The 20,572-nt window shown below is 38.2% G+C and overlaps 1 protein-coding gene across 2 annotated transcripts in view; it reads right to left on the bottom strand.

Moving 5' to 3' along the window:
* The window catches only part of MOCOS (molybdenum cofactor sulfurase), a 217,450-nt gene that overhangs the window by 13,973 nt on the left and 182,905 nt on the right, over nucleotides 1–20,572 (bottom strand). For both annotated transcript variants that reach the window (XM_064659925.1, XM_064659930.1), the window contains 4 exons: nucleotides 14,162–14,324; nucleotides 8,040–8,121; nucleotides 3,750–3,874; nucleotides 3,111–3,216 (listed from right to left, as the gene is read on the bottom strand). In XM_064659925.1, the coding sequence (XP_064515995.1) occupies nucleotides 3,111–3,216; nucleotides 3,750–3,874; nucleotides 8,040–8,121; nucleotides 14,162–14,324 (476 nt within the window). The remainder of the gene's footprint in view (nucleotides 1–3,110; nucleotides 3,217–3,749; nucleotides 3,875–8,039; nucleotides 8,122–14,161; nucleotides 14,325–20,572) is intronic.

Here is a 20,572-nt window from a genome sequence, read left to right as displayed (position 1 = left end):
CATTTTTCTTCTACAGGAGAATTTGACCAATACCAGGGAAAAAAGACAGCCCTAAAATTTGCAAGAGAGTTCTCTCAATGCCACTGTTAGTGGGGTAGAACATTTCTTTTTGCATTATGTATTAAGGACATGAACAATTTTTGATACCCCATCAGCTGTAGTTTGACAACTTTTGGATATGACACCCTAAAGCAGAGGCAGAAACCTGGATAAGTAATGAAGAGAGAAGTTTCTGTCCCCCTCCCCAAAAAAAAAAGAAATAGTAAGGACATACATTAAAATGAGGAATAACATGCAAAATCAAAATAAGAGGGAAAATAAGTCTTGGCAGAAATGGCATGTAAGGTGAGAAAAGAGCTGGGTTTTATTTCAAATAGTCTGGATGATCTTTAGGAGACAAAAGTGCATAAGGATAAACTGCCTGTGCAGACTTAGTCAAACCACAGAAGCCCAGCCCCACCAAGCCTCTGCTGTTCACAAGGGCTCTAGAAGTGTGGAAGGTAGGATGGAAAGCTGAAGGGCTACAGCTTTTCCCTCTGCCACAAGTAATCCCACCGTTGAGACACAATCCATAATAACTGCAGGAAGTGGAAGCCAACAGCAGGTGTAGATTATGCCAGTCATCATACAAACAATAGCAGTTACTACGTTCAGTTATGCTGCTGTGCTTCCTGGCTTTGCTGTGGGCTCTTGGAGCTTGGGTGTTATCTAGCCTCTAGTTTTGAATGTATTTTTTAAAATATAAGTGCCTGCCACTCCAGCCTGTACTAGTATGGTCATCAAAAACCCCAGTAACCTCAGAGCTGGGCCTACAGTGTCCTAAGCCAGCCGACGAAAATTGCTTCTAACTTCTACTAATTTATCCCCTGCTGCTGAACTCAAAGACTGCAATGCCCCTATTCTTAGTCTCGCTGCCTTCAACCTGCTCAGGTTCACTGCCAGAATACTTCACCTCTCTTGCACCTACCTCCACCCCTCAGAACTGCTTACAATTACTCAGCAACATGTATCTGAGTAAATTCCCATTATTTCTTCTCCCTCAAAGTAGGCATTAGTTGGATGCAGTGACAGGCACCTTCATCCTTCAGATCTCAACAAGAATATGCTTTGAAAATCAGTGTAATTTGCCAAAGTCAGTCTAAGTACCTTGGACTTTTCACGGCAATGGACTCTGCAATGAGGAATGCACTAGCTATATTTAACAGGCAAACTTTAAAATAAATATGTATATCTTCTAACAAGAACATTTGAGCATTAGGCCGGGCCATGGGGATTTTCATGGAGGTGATCAGTAAATGAAACACCAGAGAGACTACTGTCTGCATGTACATGTAACTCTCCAACAGTATGATACGTTCTAATTTTTAATTGAATTGCTGTTTCTGTTTTAGGTCACCTCTCAAGAGCCAAGTGCAAACTGGAAGATTCATTTTTACTTATGGAAGATGCAAAGAGAAATTATGAAAACTTATTTGGAAATTGAAATGGTTTTACAAAAATTAGCAACTTTCCAATGAACAAAAACAAACCCACATGCTGAGAAGCTAAATAATACTTTCCACAAAACCTCTAACTTTTAATGCAGACCCATATGTGCAGATTCTTGAAAGTATATTGCCCAGTTCAGTATTTGGAAAGCTTATACACTATGATTTAATAGCAGTTGCAGAATGAGGATGCTGCATATCTGAATTCATTTCTCCAGCACCCTGAGAATGGCAAAAGAGGCAGGAGATTTCCAACTTCTGCTGCAGAGCAGGAAGCAAGATGCATCTCAGTCACTATGGCAGCTCTAGTCACATCTGGAGTGTCCTTTGAAGAAAAGGAGATTACAAGCCTAGTGGTACTGGAAGATATTAGGTGTAAAATCAGTGGATCATCTGACATTGCATGTTTTACCAAAGTTCCTTGTACTCCTTCGTCCTCACTTGCTGTTCCTTACTCTTCATCTTTGCACTCAAATCCCACATCTGGAAGGTTCCTCACTGAGTCTCACAATGGTAAAAGTCCAGTCTGAGTAAGGTATGACTGTAAGAAGTGTCCTCTCAAGTAGGTGTAACCCAGCCAGTCAAGAGTTAAAAGAAGGCAGTAACTCTCACTGAGCAAGGGTAGTCAAAATGCTGAGATGGACAGATTCAAACCTTTCCCATACATTTTTCCCCACAATATTCTAAAATTGTCCAACTGTCTTCTCCCAAAGTAGGAAAACCCTCAGACCTCCAGTGGTCTGTATTGATGCTTCATTCAGTCAGTGAAGATACTGAAGACACACACATATCCTACAGATATTCCTTTTCTACTCATAGCAGAAACTTCAATGCAGGGGGCATGTTTGGTGGGTGACTAAGAGGAGGTAGGATGGCTCCAAGAAGAGGCAGGGAAGTTTTGTGAGACAGGAAAAGAGGGCTCAGAGACAAATTCCGAGGCTGTGGGATGCACAGCTATGATAGAGGCCTTGAGGGAAGATTTTCTGTGGAATTTGAACCTGTCTTAGTTATATTCAAGAAACAACAATTTCCTATTTTCATTGTGTGAAAATTTGGTTGGTAATGAGTTTGCTGCCTTTCAACTGTGGGCTGACAGTGTTTCATTTGCTGCTTCTGTCTCCTGCTTTTGTATAAGTAATATCAAATTCAATTAAGAAATTAAATTATTCCAGTCCTGAAAGTAGTTTTAAAGTATTTCTGTTGTGCATGTTTACTCTAAATCCTAATCATTCCCATAGGAAAGAAATAATTTAGCCAGTAGTAAGATCTTGTATTTTTACCTGCCAGTTTTTTTATGCTGAGAAAACCTATTTATCCTTGTTCTTCAGACAAATAGAAACTGGCTGGTTCCAAATAATCTCTTGCCACCAAATCATTTGACAAAAATTTCATTAAAGTTTTCTTAAAGATGACTGGTAGACAGATTATGTTCATGGATTTAATCCAAATTTTCAGAAGTCATAGAAGAGTTAGTAATTATAGAATTTTCGTAGCTGTATATTTGTTGACCGCTGAAATGTAACTATTCATAAATTTCCACATAAAACAGCTATATTGGCATCTTATGAAAAGATTCTGGAATCCTACATCACTAAGAGATATTTGGAGACAGAAGGCTCTTACCTTGCAGAAATGTGTTCTTTCAGCTGCAGAATGCTTGCCACGTTTATCAGGAGGTATTGCGCTTCATTCACGAGCGAGAGTGAGATGTTTTTAGCAGATGACAGACCTAAAAAAATCAATCCAACATTCTAAAATGACCATTAAAATTAGTAATTTCACCTCATCTTTCCTTTGACCTTACTTATTCTCATTAAAAATTTATTCATTGATTCCAGATACTAAGGAAATACTCCAAGAATCTCCTCAAACCTGTAAATGATAATGATGCAATATATTTAGAAACTGACACAGAGCTGAGATTTTACCAAATTTGTGAAACAACTTACAAGAGCAGTATCTATGTATTTTCGATGCTCTTTCATTTCAATCGTCTTTCAAAATGATCATGAGTTTCCAGACAAAATCATGGTCATGATGATTACCACCCCCACTGCCCCCAGACTGGTGTATCTGTACATTTTCACCAAATTTAAGAAGTAGAAGGGCAGCAAAAAGTCAGTTTTGGTATAAATGTACCTACTAGATCAAAAGTGGATGACTCTTTCAGCCTTTATCAAGGTAGTTATATACTCAGTAGGAAGTCCATGAGCTTGATGTTTGCATGAGGAATCACAAATATTTTTAAGAATGACAACATACCTTTTGTATTTTTCTGATGTGACTTGCTTTTCATGTCTGAACTTTGTCTTATCAAACGACATGGACGACCAAGAAACATAGAGAACCAGCCAGCAATTCTTTCTCCACAGTCATATGTTTTTACCCTATCATAAGAAAAGGGGAACTTCAAACTGGATTGCCCAAACATTAATTTGTAAAACAGAAGGCAAATTGAAAAGATGTTTATTCTGCTTCTTCCAATACAAAATAGAGAATCCATATGGTCTGATGAGTGTCTGATGTGAAGTTACTCTTGAAGTTAACATGCAGGAGATCTAATTTAGTTTTATACAGAAAATTACTATGGAATAAAGGATTAAATAATGATAAAGTACAAGACACTGACTCTCAAGTACAGGAAGTGGTAGCCCATATAACAACATTACAATACAGTACTATGAAAAAGTCACACTCTAGTCTGTGCTTTTTACTAAAACAGAGAGGAGTGATCTGAGGTGAATTTAAGATTGTCCCTCTGTATGTAATTTTTAATGATCACATCAGGTACAATGATGTCACTTCCCTAATTTAATTCATGCCAGTACAGACATTCCACTCTAAAACATGGCTCCACTTACAGAGCCCATGTATTTCTCTGTCTAAAGATGATTTACATTACTTGTAAAATGTTTAGTGAGTTATGCAAGCTAGCAACAAAATTGCCTTCTTTATCTGGATGCAAGCTTTCCTAGAGGGATTTTGAGATCACCTCTCTCAGTCCAAGGAAGCCACGGATCAGACATTGGGAAGTGATCCTATTTGACATTAGATTCCTCAGCCCTGAGTAAACTTACTGTCAATCTTCCAAAATTCAGGCATCTAGTTTAAGTCAGTTGTCTGGGTTCCTCCCACGGATAATGGAAAGAAGTAAGTAGTTCCCATTTATATTAGATCTCAGGATGGGATGACTCACTGTGGGAGTGTTCAGCTCTCTCTACTGACTACAAAAGGAGGTTTGACTGATACTGAACTTTAAAATTGCATAGGCAGGTAAGAGGAATGCAAATTCTAATGCTGATCTAGGGAGGAAGCTTGTAGCAAGGAAAGAGAAGTAGCTGTGGTCCTATGCTCACCTTGTTGTCCTATCCAGCCAAAGAAGTTAATCTGCATGGAGACCATCTGCTCTGTGAAACAAGTAAACAGCTACTCACAGCAAAAGATGCTAAGCCCAGGATTGAGAGAGGAAGTAGCTTGGCTTTACAAAATGCTTTGTAGGGTTCAACTGAATTACACTGGTAGAAAGCCAGCACAAGTGAAATCAAAGAGATTTTATAATCCTGCAGGGATCAGGTATCTCTTCAGAACTTGTTCTGAATTTTGAATTATGGTGTAGCTTTGTATTCCTCTCCCCACTCTGAGACTGGACAGATGTCAACCACAGCTGCAACTAGCCAGTGATGTCCTAGAATGGAAATGGTACTCTGATACTATGAGATATAGGGACTGTGTCAAGAAAGAGGCCAAAAGGTGAATGTTCATATGAGATTTCACAGTCTGAATTGAGTGGTTCTTGTGTCCTTGCCAGTCACTGTGCTAGGGAGAAGGCTGCTAACGAGAAGACATGAATGTTCCATGGTAACAGTACAAGTGGAAAAAAATCCCCAAATATTTTTTCCCACCCTAACAGAGGTGCTAGGGGTGTTTAAACTATCCCCTGAGCCAATTGCCCCTAGTAGCCTGTTGAGGATTAATACTGTATAAATCAGGAACATAATTTTGCCCTCTATTTGTATACTTACTATTTTGAGTCACTGTGGCTGAGTTATACTCACACCATTCTTGGTTTTTCATCAAATGCCATTGTGTAATTTCTGTATCCCAAGACTCCTGTGTTTTCAAATTGCTTTCCCTTATTGTCAGACCATTTTTTGAGCATGTACCATCATCTCTTCAAGGTCTTAGTCAAAGTCATTCTGTTGTAGCTCAATTCTACTTGTTTTCTGCTTGTGTTTATTTTGCAGAGTATAACTTTACATCTGTCAGCATTACATTTCATTTGGCACATGTCAGGCAATTTATAAAGGAGGGCCTATTTCTCTCAGATTTTACTTGCTCTTTGCCTTGAGTTCCCCACTCATCTTTCTATTATGTCATTTAGTTTCAATGCGTTACAACTGGTCCCTCTAGCAGGGTAATTTACAGAACAAGAAACAAGGACAGATGAAGTCTGAATATTGATCCCAAGGGATATAATACACACAACGGGCTCAGTTCACCTTGTTCTTAACTACACCTTTGTCTTCTTCTACCGCTCATACCCTTCCCTATCTCTTTGATATTGCAGCCTGTCAGAGAGAGTTGCGTAACTATTTCAGTAGAGCAGTAACCTTGAGCATTTAGGGTTTCTGCAGCATCAATAACCTTAAAAACACTAGCTTCTACTTGCATCTGTCCACTGTTAGATATTATACCAGAAAGCCATGTCCCTCTGATGTATCACCTGCTGATGGACAACCCCTGCTGAGACTAACACTGATGAACTGCTTCAGAAGGGAAATTTGGGCTCATTAAACTTTAGTGGCTGCTGTAAAATTACACTTCCTCACATGACTGCTTGCAGATTCTACATCACGTACTTTTCTCAGGTATCTCAATCTAAACTCAGAGTAAGCTTACAGAACCAGACGACATCATAGCGTCAGAGTGCAGAATTAATAAATGGAAAATGCCCTCACTAGGGGTTTCTTTTGAATAGAAGCCTTTTAAGAAAGACTTTTAGTCCCACTACTCACCTCAGACACTTTGCAGAAAAGACCCCAGATCACAAATCACCTCTTGTCCTACTGCAAAGCACTGCTTTTCTCATTTTTTTTGGCCCTGGAGGCTCCCCTGCTGAAACACTGGAACCTGTCACCAAGTACTGTTGGATCTCTGAGGAGTTTCAGAGCCTCATCAATGTTGTCCACTCATTCTCCCTTACTTCCTGTTTATTTATTTGCTAATCATAGTCCAGTCTCTGCAATTTGCCTTGCATATCCACTTTCTTAATCACTCTGTCCTTTTCTTCCTCTTCAGAACTCTAAGCAGTTTTCCATGAAAATTTCCAATTTGATACAATAAAAATGACACAGTCAGTTACACGAAATAGAAGCTACAATAAATAGTATGGCAGCAAATTTTATGCACACAAAGAGAGAGAGAACCTAGGCTATTTTACAGCCGGTAATAGATGGGTTTACCATGGGGAGGCTAGGGATGAGTCAACACGAAGGGAAGTGGGACAGATGGTTAAAACAAATGACTCTTGGGTGAATTCCACTACCTGAGGAAAATACATTTCTGAGAAAAAGATCCTCTTTATCATCTGAATAGTTAGTAGAAAAGAAGGAGAAGATAATTTTCTGCATGGCTCCATGGGGAAAATGCCAGGTCTTCTGCTGGTTTGTTTATGTGTTACTCTCAGAGAAGCAAATGTAGAGGGTTAGAAAGAATTAGTATATCTTGGTTAAAGGAAGACATAAATCTTTAAGTGGCTCTTTAAGTGGCTCTTTTAGTTTGAGTTACCAAGAGGCTCGTTGAAAAGAAACATAGTAGATAATGCAAATGTACTTTAGGAGGGCACTTGATACACTGCCACTCAGAAAATGTAATGAGATCGGGGGAAGTTCTTACAAAATGTGATGGATAAACACTTAAGTTCACTGATAGGAAATAAATTTATTCATAATGCTATATTTTAGTGCAGTGCTATGTCTCTTGAATAGAATTAATGTTATCTAACATACACATCTGCAATCATCCCAGGATTGTTAAGGGAACACTGATCAATATGGGTGGTCAAAAAAAATTAAAAAGGGTTGTAAATATGGAAAGTTGTTTATAACTTCAGAAGGTTCTAGCAATTATGAATCCATGTAGCATGAAATGGGCAAAGTTGCCAACATCATTACTATTGAATGAGGGAACTGAATTCAAGTCCTGATGAGGCCCTCAGTTGGCATTTGGAAGTAACTGGGGACACCTCCTTTTCTCATGCTTGGAGCAAGTGAAAAAAAAAAGATTTCCCTCATTCAAGTGAGTACTAAGTCAGTTTATTGTACCATCCTTCTTCCCCTTTTCCATTTTTAATATTTTTCACTGTTTTCTATCAGACATGCTGGGCATGCCAAATTACCTGTTTAAATGTCTTCTCATAGTCCACTAAGACATTCATTGCTTTCCACTTCTCTGCCTCTTTTTTAAGGACTTCTGCTCTGTGTGTTCATCTGTTCATATCCTGAGTGTCACTACAGTGATTTTCAGCTTCAATACCTCTCTGTTCTCACTCACCTGTGTGAACAGACTTTACTCTCACAAACCACAGCCTCTTTTTCAGTATTGTCTTCTAGCGATACAGATACTGGGTCCATGCCTAGATGGGCAGAGAACAAATCATATTTAAATAAAACTTTTATGAAAACTTGTAGGGTCATGAAAAAAATTCTTATTTTTGTCCCTGCTCACAATCACACAGCCTCACAAACAGCAAATCAAAAAATCTTTTTTTTTTTTTTTGCCAGAATTATATTCTCTGCCTGCAGGTGGCTCCAAATGATAAAGCAAAGTGTAAAGGCTGCAGATGACCTTGGTACTCAAAGCATATTAAGGAATATACAATTTCAGCTTTGAGTAAATTCATTCTCTGTTTATCTCTGGCAACAAAACTGGCACAGAATTACTACCTCAGCTACAGATTCTGTTGAAAGGATGAGTTTTCACTGTTTTGGACCCTCTAGCAAGTCAGGAGATTACATTAAACACTGATGGGTTGGGGGTTTTTTGGAGTAGTGGGATTGAGTGATCCGAAAGATGAAAGATGGAGGAAGGGGGAAGAGAAAAAAGCAGCACCGTCTGTTCAAGGAAAGAAATATAACGTGCCATAAAACTACAATAATTTAAAAACAAAATGTATGGAAACTGCTAATTAGAGAATTATTCCAATCTATTTATCTCCAAGTTTAAACCAGCTGAGAAATCCCTAGTAATGGTCTACATTAACAACTTCTTCCATATTTTTCTTATCTTGAACAAAATGAGCCAAAGAGATGGAAAAGGTACTGTAGAAGCAAAAAGAAAAACTGTACTATTTTTCTCTCTGTTAATTGAAAATAATAATCTTAAATAAAGAACAAAGGGTTTTACTGTGTGGCTGCAATGAATCCAGCTTTTCCATTATACTGCAACATATACCAGCAAAGACTCTGATCCCCATTTCCCAGCATTGTAACAGCATGCTTCGATTTTACTTACTTCTTCCTGTTTACACTATTGTAAAACAAATAGGAATCAAGCCCTACCAGCTCTGCAATTTTGTGAAATAAAGTTGTTTTATTTTCTTCTGAAGATTAATGAAACATAGTTCAGATTCACTATAACACAACTATCAGCTTTGTACCATGCATGTTTTGCAAAAGAGAAAGCAGTCTACTTCTTTAGTTAATGATAGTATACTTCATAAGTGAAGACAGAGGGGGAAAAGTTAGGTTCACTCTAGAAAATAATACATGTAATAAATGCTTTGAACTAGCCTGCAACAACCTGAAAAAGATGCCAATGTTATTATTTTATTGACTAGAATTAATGCTCTTGGACTTTGAAACAATTAAACATTATTATTCCTTTCAAATGATTCTAATCCCATTCAAACTGGAAAAGATGAGTTTGAAAGGTTCCATCCTGTATGCACCCTTAGCTGTTATATCTTTTAAAAGTAGTTTCTAAGAAAGGCATACTCACAAAATTTCTTAAAATAGAACTTCAGGGCTTTAAAAAGACCTGTTTTCATACACCAGCAAGTGTGTTACATTTTTATTGAACAGTACACATTTTACAGTGATGTTTAGGTCAGTTAAACATTGTTAATTACAATTTTATTCTATCTTAAGGCAAAAAAATAAAGTAGAATATTGCCAGTTAGTAAAATGTAAAAGCTGTCATTCTCCATGGTCATTTGCTTGATAATAAAATTCACAGATGTGCTCACAGTATTAATACAAAAAATATTCTTATCTTTATAGCTCCTATTTTCAGTCAATGAGAAAAATTAGAAGTGTGTTATTTCAATAGACTGAAATATAAACTATTCATGTATATTCTTTCATCAGTGTATGCACTTAATTCCCATTGTTTTTATTGGCAGTAACACATGACTATTTGAAGGCACAATAAACTCCACAAAGTGTAATTAGTTGCTCAGTTTTGCTAGCATCTTTCTACTTCAATATTGTAAAGAGCCTCCTCAACACTCAAAATTTCTCCCACTATGCAGTAGCAAACTAAGGCCCAACACGCCAGAGTAATGCTGATTGTCAGCTAAAATGGAAAGAGAGAAATTAGTCTTTTACAGTAATGCATGCTCAGTTAAATTCTGTTTGGCTGACTTTTGCGTAGGTCAAGAAGAAACCCAGCGTAATTTGTGCCCCTATGTTTTTGATGGAGCAGGACAAGAAGATTTACCTTGATTCCCACTCAAGTAATATGACTTCTGGAAATAAAGGCACTTTTCTGGCCACCTTTAAGTTGCTGGGAGCTAACCACTAACAACTTCAGTTGAGATACAAGAAGTTGTTTTTCTCCACAGGGGCTGACTTAGAGTTAGGTACACTGATTTTCTCTAAATGGGTTCTGTTGCAGCAAGGGTTTGTTACACTCTTCACATAAAAAAAATAGGAAATGACTGTTAAGAACCATATAACCTAAGAAAATAAGTCTTACAAAATTAACAAATGCAGTTTCTCAAAACTAAAATCTCACTCTCTCCGCTGAAGAAAAGTACAGCCAGTGAGAGACTAGGTGCAAGCCCTTTCTCTCTCTGTGCTCTCACCCCCTTCCCAGGGATCAGGGAGTTCCCCAGCTGCCATGCGAGCCAAGTAGTTTTGCAGGCATGCCAGGGAAAGATCCTAAGCCTCCAGGCAGTTTTGGCCTTGTGTAGAGCCTCACTCTGCTGTTCTTGCTACTCACAGTGGCGGCAGGATTGCACAGCTGGGTCAGTTAGACAGCCAGGCTGCTCATCCAAGTCTCCTTGTCAGATGAGCTACACCGACGCCCAACATGCATGGGTTAAAGAAAGAACCTGAAATGGTGTCTCAGCACATAGAGGATTCAGCAAAAGGTATTAAAGTAGCTACTGTCACACTAAATCATGCTGACAATTTTATTTTCTTGGACAGAGAAGACAGAGAATATTAAACCATATTGAAATAAAATAGCCATAAACAAATTTTCCACTAATGAAAAGTTCTAGAGGAAGAGGAAGGCATGTGCCTGGAGGGGGAGAGAGAACAGACTCATTATGTTTTAAAAGTGGCACAGATAAAGTCTTCACCATAATCTAACAGTGTAACAGCAAAATGTGTTTAAAAAAGGCCCCGGCTACATGGGATTTGCCCCACTTGTCTTTAGGCACTTACCAGAGGCACCTATTCCAGCAGCACAGTTGCCTAAGGCTCTCACTGTTGGAGAGAGACACCTCCAGACAGCAAAGCACGCTCTAGATGGAGATCTGTGCCAGAGCCTGCTCGCACAATGAGAAAAGCGCAGATGACAGCAGCGAAACTGGCAGAGAAAACAGAGTCATTACAGCCTCCTTGCAGAGGAGCAGGAGGGAGGCAGCTGGCTTGGCTGCAGTTGTCACCCAGTCAGCTGGGAGCCTCTGGATTTTCACATTTGCTGGAGTAAGGGGATTCAGTAAATGAGAAGAACAGAGAAACTCTGCTTGGGGACTGTGAGGGCAGGGAGAGGAGAGATGGAGGAAACAAAACTCATCTTGGAAAGATGCATGCTGCTGTAGCTGAGGAAAGGCAGTTTGGGTGGGAGGCATTCCATGGGAGAAATAACTCACAAAGCAGCCAATCTGGAAGAGACTGGAGGTGGCTGTTAGTCAGCAGGCTAAGTGCTACAAATCTGAACTAAAATTAGCCACTGACACAGGCCAGTAAAGGCTCTGAGCTGCAAAACACCCAGGCTGGCTCAACCGAGTTCTACTGTTCCCTGCCACATGGATCACTGCTCCAGCTTCACATGCAGTGTTCAGCCTCAGGTCCTAAATTAGCAACAAACTACTGACAGGCTGATGACAGTGGTGACAAAAGCAGTAGTGATTAACATGTGATTTTCAAGGAAAGAGTCAACTTATTAAATTAAACTTATCTGTCATGAAATGATTTTAAGTGGTAGATATGACACTGACACACGTATGTGAAGGGATAAAATAAAAAATTATTTAACAGTGACAAACGAATCATACATTTAGACTGCTGGAAAGAGGAAAGAAAACAAAATAAATATTGGAACAACTTCCTGCAGATTTATCTGCTCAGTCTTACCCTGCTGGTTTGTATGTGCTCCCATCACTGTGCTATCTTAGGAGCAGTAAGCTCTGGAATAGACTCCCCAAGGAAAAGAGAGCCATTATCTCACTGTCAAGCATTATAAAAAATGCTGCAGGTTGCAAGAACACCATGAGAGTAAAAACCTGCAGGACTATTATAAAAGAGGTCCCAGACCACCTCATGGGCTAGGATTTTGGTATCTAGCATCATTATACAAAGAATAAAATTACTCCACTCTTATACACTGGATGCACCTAAGCAGGCTATAAATAAATGCCAAGGACATTCTTGTTAGATCACACTGGAGATCTGACCAATTACTTTTGGCTGGAAGAATAATCCATAGACTTGGACAATCAATTCTGTGTCGAAATGGTTCTCACTTTCATCAGAAGGAAGGTGACCGACAGTGAAAACTCCAAAAATGACACGAAGTAAAATGTTGGATTTAAAGGCGAATTTCACCCTGGTCCAAACTGCGGCAAGACATCGCAAATCTCAGTGAGAAATGGGTGCCTTGACTGTCATTTTTATCTGAGAAAACTTCTTTCTTACTCTGAAGTATGTCAGTACAGGTGTTATTGACAGGTGAACATACTAATGGATATGCACTTGTCTGAACAAGCACTAGCAAGGAAAAAATGAAGGACAGACTTAAAAGAGCAGAATGAAGCAATCAAAAGGCCTAACAGAGATCAACTTCTGAAAACATGAAGGACAAATGGAGAAAGTTTTGATAAGACATCACACTGTGTCTGCAAGAAAGCAGTATGTGTAGAAAGGGAGATGGTAGGGAACTGAATTTCTAGAAATAACTAATTCTTAATCACTTGATAATTTAAAAGGTTTAGGAGAAGGCTGTCTGTGCAGCTGTACTACAGAAATTTGAGGTGCAAGGTGCTCCACACAGAATTGAAATTAATTACTGATAACTTTTCAAAGAAATACAGAGGGAAGAGTAGAAAGCAGTACTGTGTGTGCCAGTGAGCAAGTCTGGAATCCCTAAGAAGAAAGTAGATTGTGTTTGGGATCGGAAGCACACAAAAAAATCACATGATTAGTGGAAGTATCCAAATGTACATTCGAGAAACCTTTTTCAGACAAAGGGAACCAACTGGTTAGATTTAATTCTACAGAAAGTTCTCAGACAATTAAAGAGGACAACAACTGTAAGGTACAAACAGAAAGGAGACTGTAGCTACAGGTCCACTCATATAGATTTCTAATAAAGGTTGAAAAATCTTAAGATAGGTTCCCTTGTTTTGCTCTAGCTGCTGAAAATGTGGGCACTTATATATTATTAATGGTTAAGATATACACGCTGAGTAAATGTTAGACCCCAAGGAAATGATGAACACCATTCAGACACATGCAAACTCAGCATTAATAATGACTTTTGTGGACTACAAACCTGCTCCAGTGTTCAGTGCCAATGGCATTGCTAGCAAAATAAATAATTTTCAACCCCAAGCAGCAAAGGGCTTTCTGTAACATTTTACATAGTTTTTTTTTCTTTTTTTTTTTTTTTCCCTCAGAAGGGAATAACACCGGTTTTGATAAATCCCAAGAAGCTCAAAAATCATGAAATATTTGCCCGCTAGTGCAAGTATTTAACTGAGCTAAATAATGTCTGGTCCTTATTTTAATTCATACTAACTTCTGCTGGACTCTACCCATCTAAACTCACAGATGGAAGGAGGAAGAGAGACACAAAATGGGAAAGTCTTTGGCCAGGGTGTTTAATGTTGGACTTCTGTTCTATTCCTTTACCTTTGCAGCAATAATAATCCCTTCAGGCTTTGGGACTTCATGACACTAGTCAGTAAATTTTCACATCTATCTGTTCCTTTTTCCATCCTGGAGCATCCACGTTATGATTGCACACAGGGAATCACTGTCTACTCTCTGCCCACCCCTACAACAATTTAGTAACTCCCCTAGGGCTGTATGTTACAGCTTGGGCTTTTATTGCCCACAGCTGGCACAGAACTTGTCCCTGAAGTCAGTAAGCATGCACAGCATTCAGTAGTTTGGTGGGTGCATGCCAATAAAGAAGGGAAGAAGAGAATATTGTTTACTAACCTTCTGCCTGAATAACCATAATTTTTTGCTTCAGATCAATCGAGGGATTTATAAGACACAATCTTGGCTCCTGCTTCTGAGTCATACAGACTCCATTCTGGTTTACAACCATCCAGTTTCGGTCGTACAACAAACCCTGATTTCCTACTGGCCATTCTGTAACCTGGGAAAGCATCAAGAAGGGATACAAATGTTTAGAAAATGTTGGTTTAGAAAATATTTGCTATATTAATAGATTCATGCTAAAAAGAAAAAAGAAGGAAAAGATTCCTTTAATGAAACTCTTTGCAATTAGGAAAGTTTGATCAAGCCAATGTCGGCCTTTTATAAGAGAAACCTTAATTGCAAATCAAAGATAAAGATATCACTGCACAAAGCTGACAAAACAAAATCAAATCACTCTCATTTGTTACATACACTTTGATTTAACAGAGCTATAAGAATAAACAATCTCCAAAACACTCTGAAAACTGTCTTCAGTTTTATACTCATCCATTTTTAGGACCTCTTCCCCCAACGATTTTCATTTAACTTAAAAAGCACAGACATTTCACAGGAGTTTTATAAATTAAGGCAAAACCAAACAAACAGAAAGCAAGAAAAATGTGCAATTTAAAATTCTAAAAAATCTTGTTTTTCATAAAATGGGAACCACTTATCAATGAATCCATTTTAGAAAACCTCCACCACTGAAGCTTCTGGTTTGGCTGGGAACAGTTTCTCCAGATCCCCTTATAACAAAACACATTGACTTCTTTGTTATCTGTGCTTCCATCACTTCTATAACACTTTACATCCAATAGCCCATACAAGCATATTGTCCTTGCTTTCACATACATTTGTCTTGTGAAAAGGACATCTGTTTCTGATGCTACACAGATGGTAATCTTGAAATCCAAAAAGACAGCAATTTTATTAATGCCTTTGGGTGATAATAATATCTGCTTTCTCCTCCAGAATGTTAAACTATTAATACCATTCTTTTAACATAAAGCTGGCCACTTAGACATATTCTTCAGCTCATGTATGATTTCTAGTCATATCGAATATGGAGAAAAGTGAACTTGGTTGAATTCTTGTAGAAAAGCTTAGCTCCCATGAATTAGCTGACAAAAGACTTTAGCAAAAAATATTGAGTAAAAGATATGACAAGCACAGCCTGATGCTCTGAAGAAAAGCATGACTGGAAGCACTGGTTAGATTAATTAAAAATCACACTTTTGTTTATCATGTGCTCTATCCAGAACTCCACAGAACCCAAAATATCCCATAAATTTTTCCAGTTTTTATAGAAGCCTGCAGCAGTAGCTTGACACTGACAGCCTGACTAGAGAAAACTGATGGCAGGCATTCTAGGACCGAAAACTTAATGCATCAAAGCTGAACTCTAAATAATTTGGCCACAGTGCTACCAATCATATTGAATACAGAAAATACATGGAAAAAATTTTAAGAGAAGAAATGTGTTTTATCAACCTATTTGACTTATTATTTGGCAGTTTTTTTAAAGCAAGCATGAATGAAAAATTCAGTGATAAAGAGAAACTTTATGTCTGACAGTGTCATCTGAAACCATATCGTCCAAGCACCTCAAACTGCCAGCACCTAAGTTATGTGAACCTTTGTTCTGTCTTTTTAGGAGAGAAATCATAGCCCAAACACTGCAATACCAGCTGAAGAACAGATTTTTGTTCTTACTGGAAATTATTCTTTGGAGAGACCAGTATTTTTGGTTATCCTATATAATTAGACTACAAAATGCATTTGAACAGCTGGTGATCATCTGAGAGCTGCAAGAATTTTCTGCTAACAAATCTCCCTTCCAAAACAGAAGATCACTAATTGGTAATAAATCCTCCCATGGATCCAACAGATCTCTGTAGGATTTACAATATATAAAGAACAGAATAAACTAAAAAAGCAGAAAAATAGAAAAAGAACACACAAATTCCTAGTTCCCTATTGTAATATTCAGCTCTTTTGGGTCCACTTCAGGACAGCAGTCTTATTCAGGAAATAGCTTTAGTGTTTGCTTACCCTTCACTGAAGGCAAGAAGTTGTATGAGCAAAACAAAACATTCTCTTTAATCAAAGATTCAGTTACCTTTAACATGCTGACAGGTATTAAAGGGTAAGCCCAGCTAACTAGGTAGCCGATATTTCAAAATAATCAACACCTTCCACTCAAAATACCTCTGATAGGTCCAAAATAATGGCAACTAACTCCATGCTTCACTCTGAGATGCAGCACATGACTTTAGGTCCTCAGCCCATTTTTCCCCTTCCTCTGGGTATTTGCCACTGTAGTAATAGTCACACATGTGCCCTGCAGTGAGTCCCTGTCCTCTCACAGATGTCCTCTGTACACTGTCAAGTGCTGTATTCCTCACTTTTCAACTTCCTGTATTGCACATGTTGCTAGAATCCCAATAAAAAAAAGTTGCAACGACAAAATAACTGTGTGCTCTGCCTTGGATGGAGAGTTGCAGATGGTTCTAAACAGTCAGGGTTGGTTTGTTGCTAATACTGACACTGGAGATGAGCATGGAATAACACACTCATGTCTGTTCTCAGCACTTAGCCTTGAGACCTGTGCAGACCATCTCCTGCTATTATTTCAAAGAGGCTGAAGGAATTGTTACATAATTACAAGCAACTGAATAGAGAAGTTCAGACAAAGTCTGCCTGCTCTGCTTTCATCTGACACATGAGAAGAGTGGTTCAACTTGGCTCCCTCTGATTACACCTGAGTTCTCTGCTGAAGACCCAGCAGATATGACATAGGCCGCAAGGAGAATCCACAACCCACTAGTATCAGCAGCAGCAGGACAGGCAGGGCACTCAAATGTCACTGAATACCTATATTCAGGCAACCAATACAGTGCAGTAAAGCAAGTGATGACACTTACTACGAAGTAAAACGACGCAGGTTAGCATATGTGGCAGTGAGCAGTACTGCATTACCTAGTTTCTAACATGATTCCCAGAAGTTGTCTGGCTGTCTCTGAGTACTGAGACAAATTAGAAGAGGGAGGACAGAAAGAAAGCAGGGAGACCATGATTTTACTGATAGATGCTAGCATACACCTTCATTACCAGCATGGCAGATGGTGATGCATCCCAGCATCATTCAATATGAGGTTCTCTACCTGTCACAAGCAAGGATCATTGCACAGTACAGACAGTACTTGGCATTGTCCTATCCACTTTAGTCCATTTTTCTTACTGTAAATAAAAATATCCCCTGCAAAAACAGTTTGGTTTTTTTTTTTTTAATTTCAGAATTTTCTTTGAAACATTTTTGGCTGCATTTCTCCCATTTTTCACAGTAATGTCATCATGAAGGCTAGCACAGTTTTTGAACACATTAAAGGAATCACTGAATAGGTTTTAAATTATGTAAGTTTAAAAATGTTAGTGGTCTTACATGTAATTTATCCACTGATCACCAGGAATTTGCATTCTATTTTAAATTACAAGCTAATTTGTCTTCTCTGTTGAGATGCAATTTTTTTTGTACTCTCCTGCAAGAATAATAAAGTTAATAATGTTTAAAGTCCTAACCTCTTTCACTAGGCACATTGCATTATATAATTATGCAAAATTCAATGACATGAGAGATGTTCGTGTTTAAAAATGCATGTTTAAAACACATTTCTGTGTTGGAAAAGTAGAAGAAAGTGGTCTAGGATAGAGGCTACTCCTGTGCTTCTCCCCATTTAATAAAATAATTGTAGGGAAAAGAAAACACATTTAAGAAGTTGAGTTAGAATATTCTGCCCTCTGCTTCCTGCATCATGTGTACAAAACCCATGGAACAACACTGAATAGAGACTGTCCCATGGCCAGGAACACTCTATAAAATGCTGCAGGAATTATCTGACCTGCAGTGAGCTGATGATCTTCATGCCAAGCTTCATCCTTCCAGCTGCCAAAGCACTCTGCACTCTCATTTTCTCTGGAGGTCAAGCACCTCTCATACTAAATCACTTAGAATAGAACAGAGAAATCAGAGTTTAGCAGAGGAGGAGATTATGTGACTCTAAGAGGAGATCAAACAGCTGGGAGTTTGTACTCACATCCTCCTCAAGTTTGTCCTCCTGTCACTAATCATCTGTCCTGCAACCAGCAAGTCAGTGGGCAGATTTCACTGGCAGATGGGCTGGGTCCTGCCCACATGGCTAGGTGGAATTTTCCACTGCACATATTATTTTAGGAAAATGCAAGTGATCATGAAGATACAATAAAGCCTATTTACTGCATGTGCTAATGCTCTGACCCCCAATACCAGTTGGAGGCCTGCACTTGAACCTACAGATCTATGAGCTTCTGATCTCAAGTATTGAAGTATCACAAGATGAATGAATTTATTACAGCCCAGTATTTAAACTATTTTCATCTTTTCACATCATCTATCTTAGAGTTACCCCATAACTGAAAAAAATGGAGATCAAATTGAAAATATTGTTCTCAATTTCCAACAACTACAAAGAATCTAGAGTTATTTTAGATTTAAAACATGAAACTGAATTTCAATTCTTTGATTGCAACCAAAGACTAGGTAACAACAAGTTACGTGATTAATACTTCAGAAGTTTATGAGTTTATTGAAGTAAGGAGATAATAAGTGTGAAGTCTGTATGACAAAGATGACTAAGCGAATGGCAAAGGAATAGTTTTGTATACAATTCAGTCCTTTCAAGATAAAGCCTAGAGATTCTGGTATAATCATTATTTTAGAAGGCAAAATGATTTTCAGGACTTCATTCCCTTTAATTGTGTTGAGGTTTCTCTAGCACATTTTGTTTCAAACTCCAGTGCATGTAGCATGGGTTGTTTTTCCTGTTTCAAGGTGGTTTAGGCTGAAGTTGCAGTAATGATGTATATAGACATATATATAGTGTGTGTATATATATATATATATATATATATATATATATATATATATATATATATATATATAGTGGAGGTTGGTACATTCTGCAGTTAGCAATGGCATGGGTATATATATATATTTGTCTATTACTCTTTGGCAATACAAGCTCTGACAGTGCTTAGCTTAATTGGTTCTAATGTGTTTGATGCTTTGTCAGAAAAAAAAATGGACTTAAAAAATTACTCTAGGGCATGAAAATTAAGCCTCATAATGTAGTTGCAGTTTTAATATCTATTTTTAAATTATTCAGATCAGCTAGTGTTAGCTCCACAATCCAAGTTGCCTTGGGTTCCTCTTGTAGTCAATGAAAAGAGATAGAAATATCCAGGAACAATTTATGTTTCCTACTGCAGATGCCTATTTTATGATAAAATGAATTAGCAGATCTGCATCTCTCACTGCTTACAGAACAATGTGCAACTTTAGAGGCATAAACTGAGGTAAGATGAACCCTGTTTTCATTCTAGGCCCATTAACACATGCCTAGCACAAGAAGTGTGCAAGAGGCATGGGGATTTTCCCCCTCCATATAAAATTGCAGTTCTGTCTGTCACGGGGTAGTACCAGGTTTGTGAGAATTTATCACTCAGAGTCATTTCCCCTCATAGAGCTTGAAGAGAAGAAACCTGGCTCAGCATGTGGGGAAACATAAGCTTTCTTTCATGCTGAGGTATGTCTTACCTGCTCCTGGGCAAAATCACTTCAAAGCCTTCTTAGCACTGAATGTTGTGGTATGTATCTCACAACACCAGCCTGCACGTTAAAAATAGAATTTAACCCCAAAGGGGCCTGAATAGTGTTACAACTTATTTCAGCAGCTTCTGTAGTGGGCTTCTGTAACACAGCTATAAAATCTGCCACACTTAAACAAAGGTTAAAAAATTTTCACATGAAATGGGCAATTAATTTGATTTTCTAAACAGTTTGATCTAGTGGGAGGTTAATAAGGGGTGGAAATTGCTTGTTCAGGTCTCATTTAATGCTCAGGATTGTGTCTCTGAATTAAAGACATCATAAGCCAAATCAAATTTAAGAATACAGATGTTTTGTTGATCATTTAACAGTGTTTAATTGCCCAACCTCTTTTTGCATTAAGAAGAAAAAAATCAACCCAAACATGATCAAATCAGCTGAGAAGCCCTATTTGAAAGGCAGAGGATTTGTCTCTGGATTTGATCCCAATTCTCGCTCAGATATGAGACAGTGGCCTACACCAGTAAGTTTCCGTAAGAAAAGTTATATCATTATTGACATTCATTAAATCATTTTCCAGCATGGTACTAAGCAGAGTCACATTTCAGGTCATGTGTGGGCCATACACCTATTTCATCGTGCACTATGTAAAAAAAAAAAGTCACTGCTAAGGTGATGATATTATTAACTTTGTAAAAAAGCAATTAAAATCTTCAAAGAGTGAACTTTCAAATAGTGCAGCAACACTTAAATGTCATATTTCTGTATGCAAATGTATTTTT

Source organism: Pseudopipra pipra, chromosome 1 (genome assembly GCF_036250125.1).
Source record: "Pseudopipra pipra isolate bDixPip1 chromosome 1, bDixPip1.hap1, whole genome shotgun sequence".
Taxonomy (NCBI): domain Eukaryota; kingdom Metazoa; phylum Chordata; class Aves; order Passeriformes; family Pipridae; genus Pseudopipra; species Pseudopipra pipra.
The sequence above is the reverse complement of the archived record's forward strand: the minus strand, read 5'-3'. Positions and strand labels throughout refer to the sequence as shown.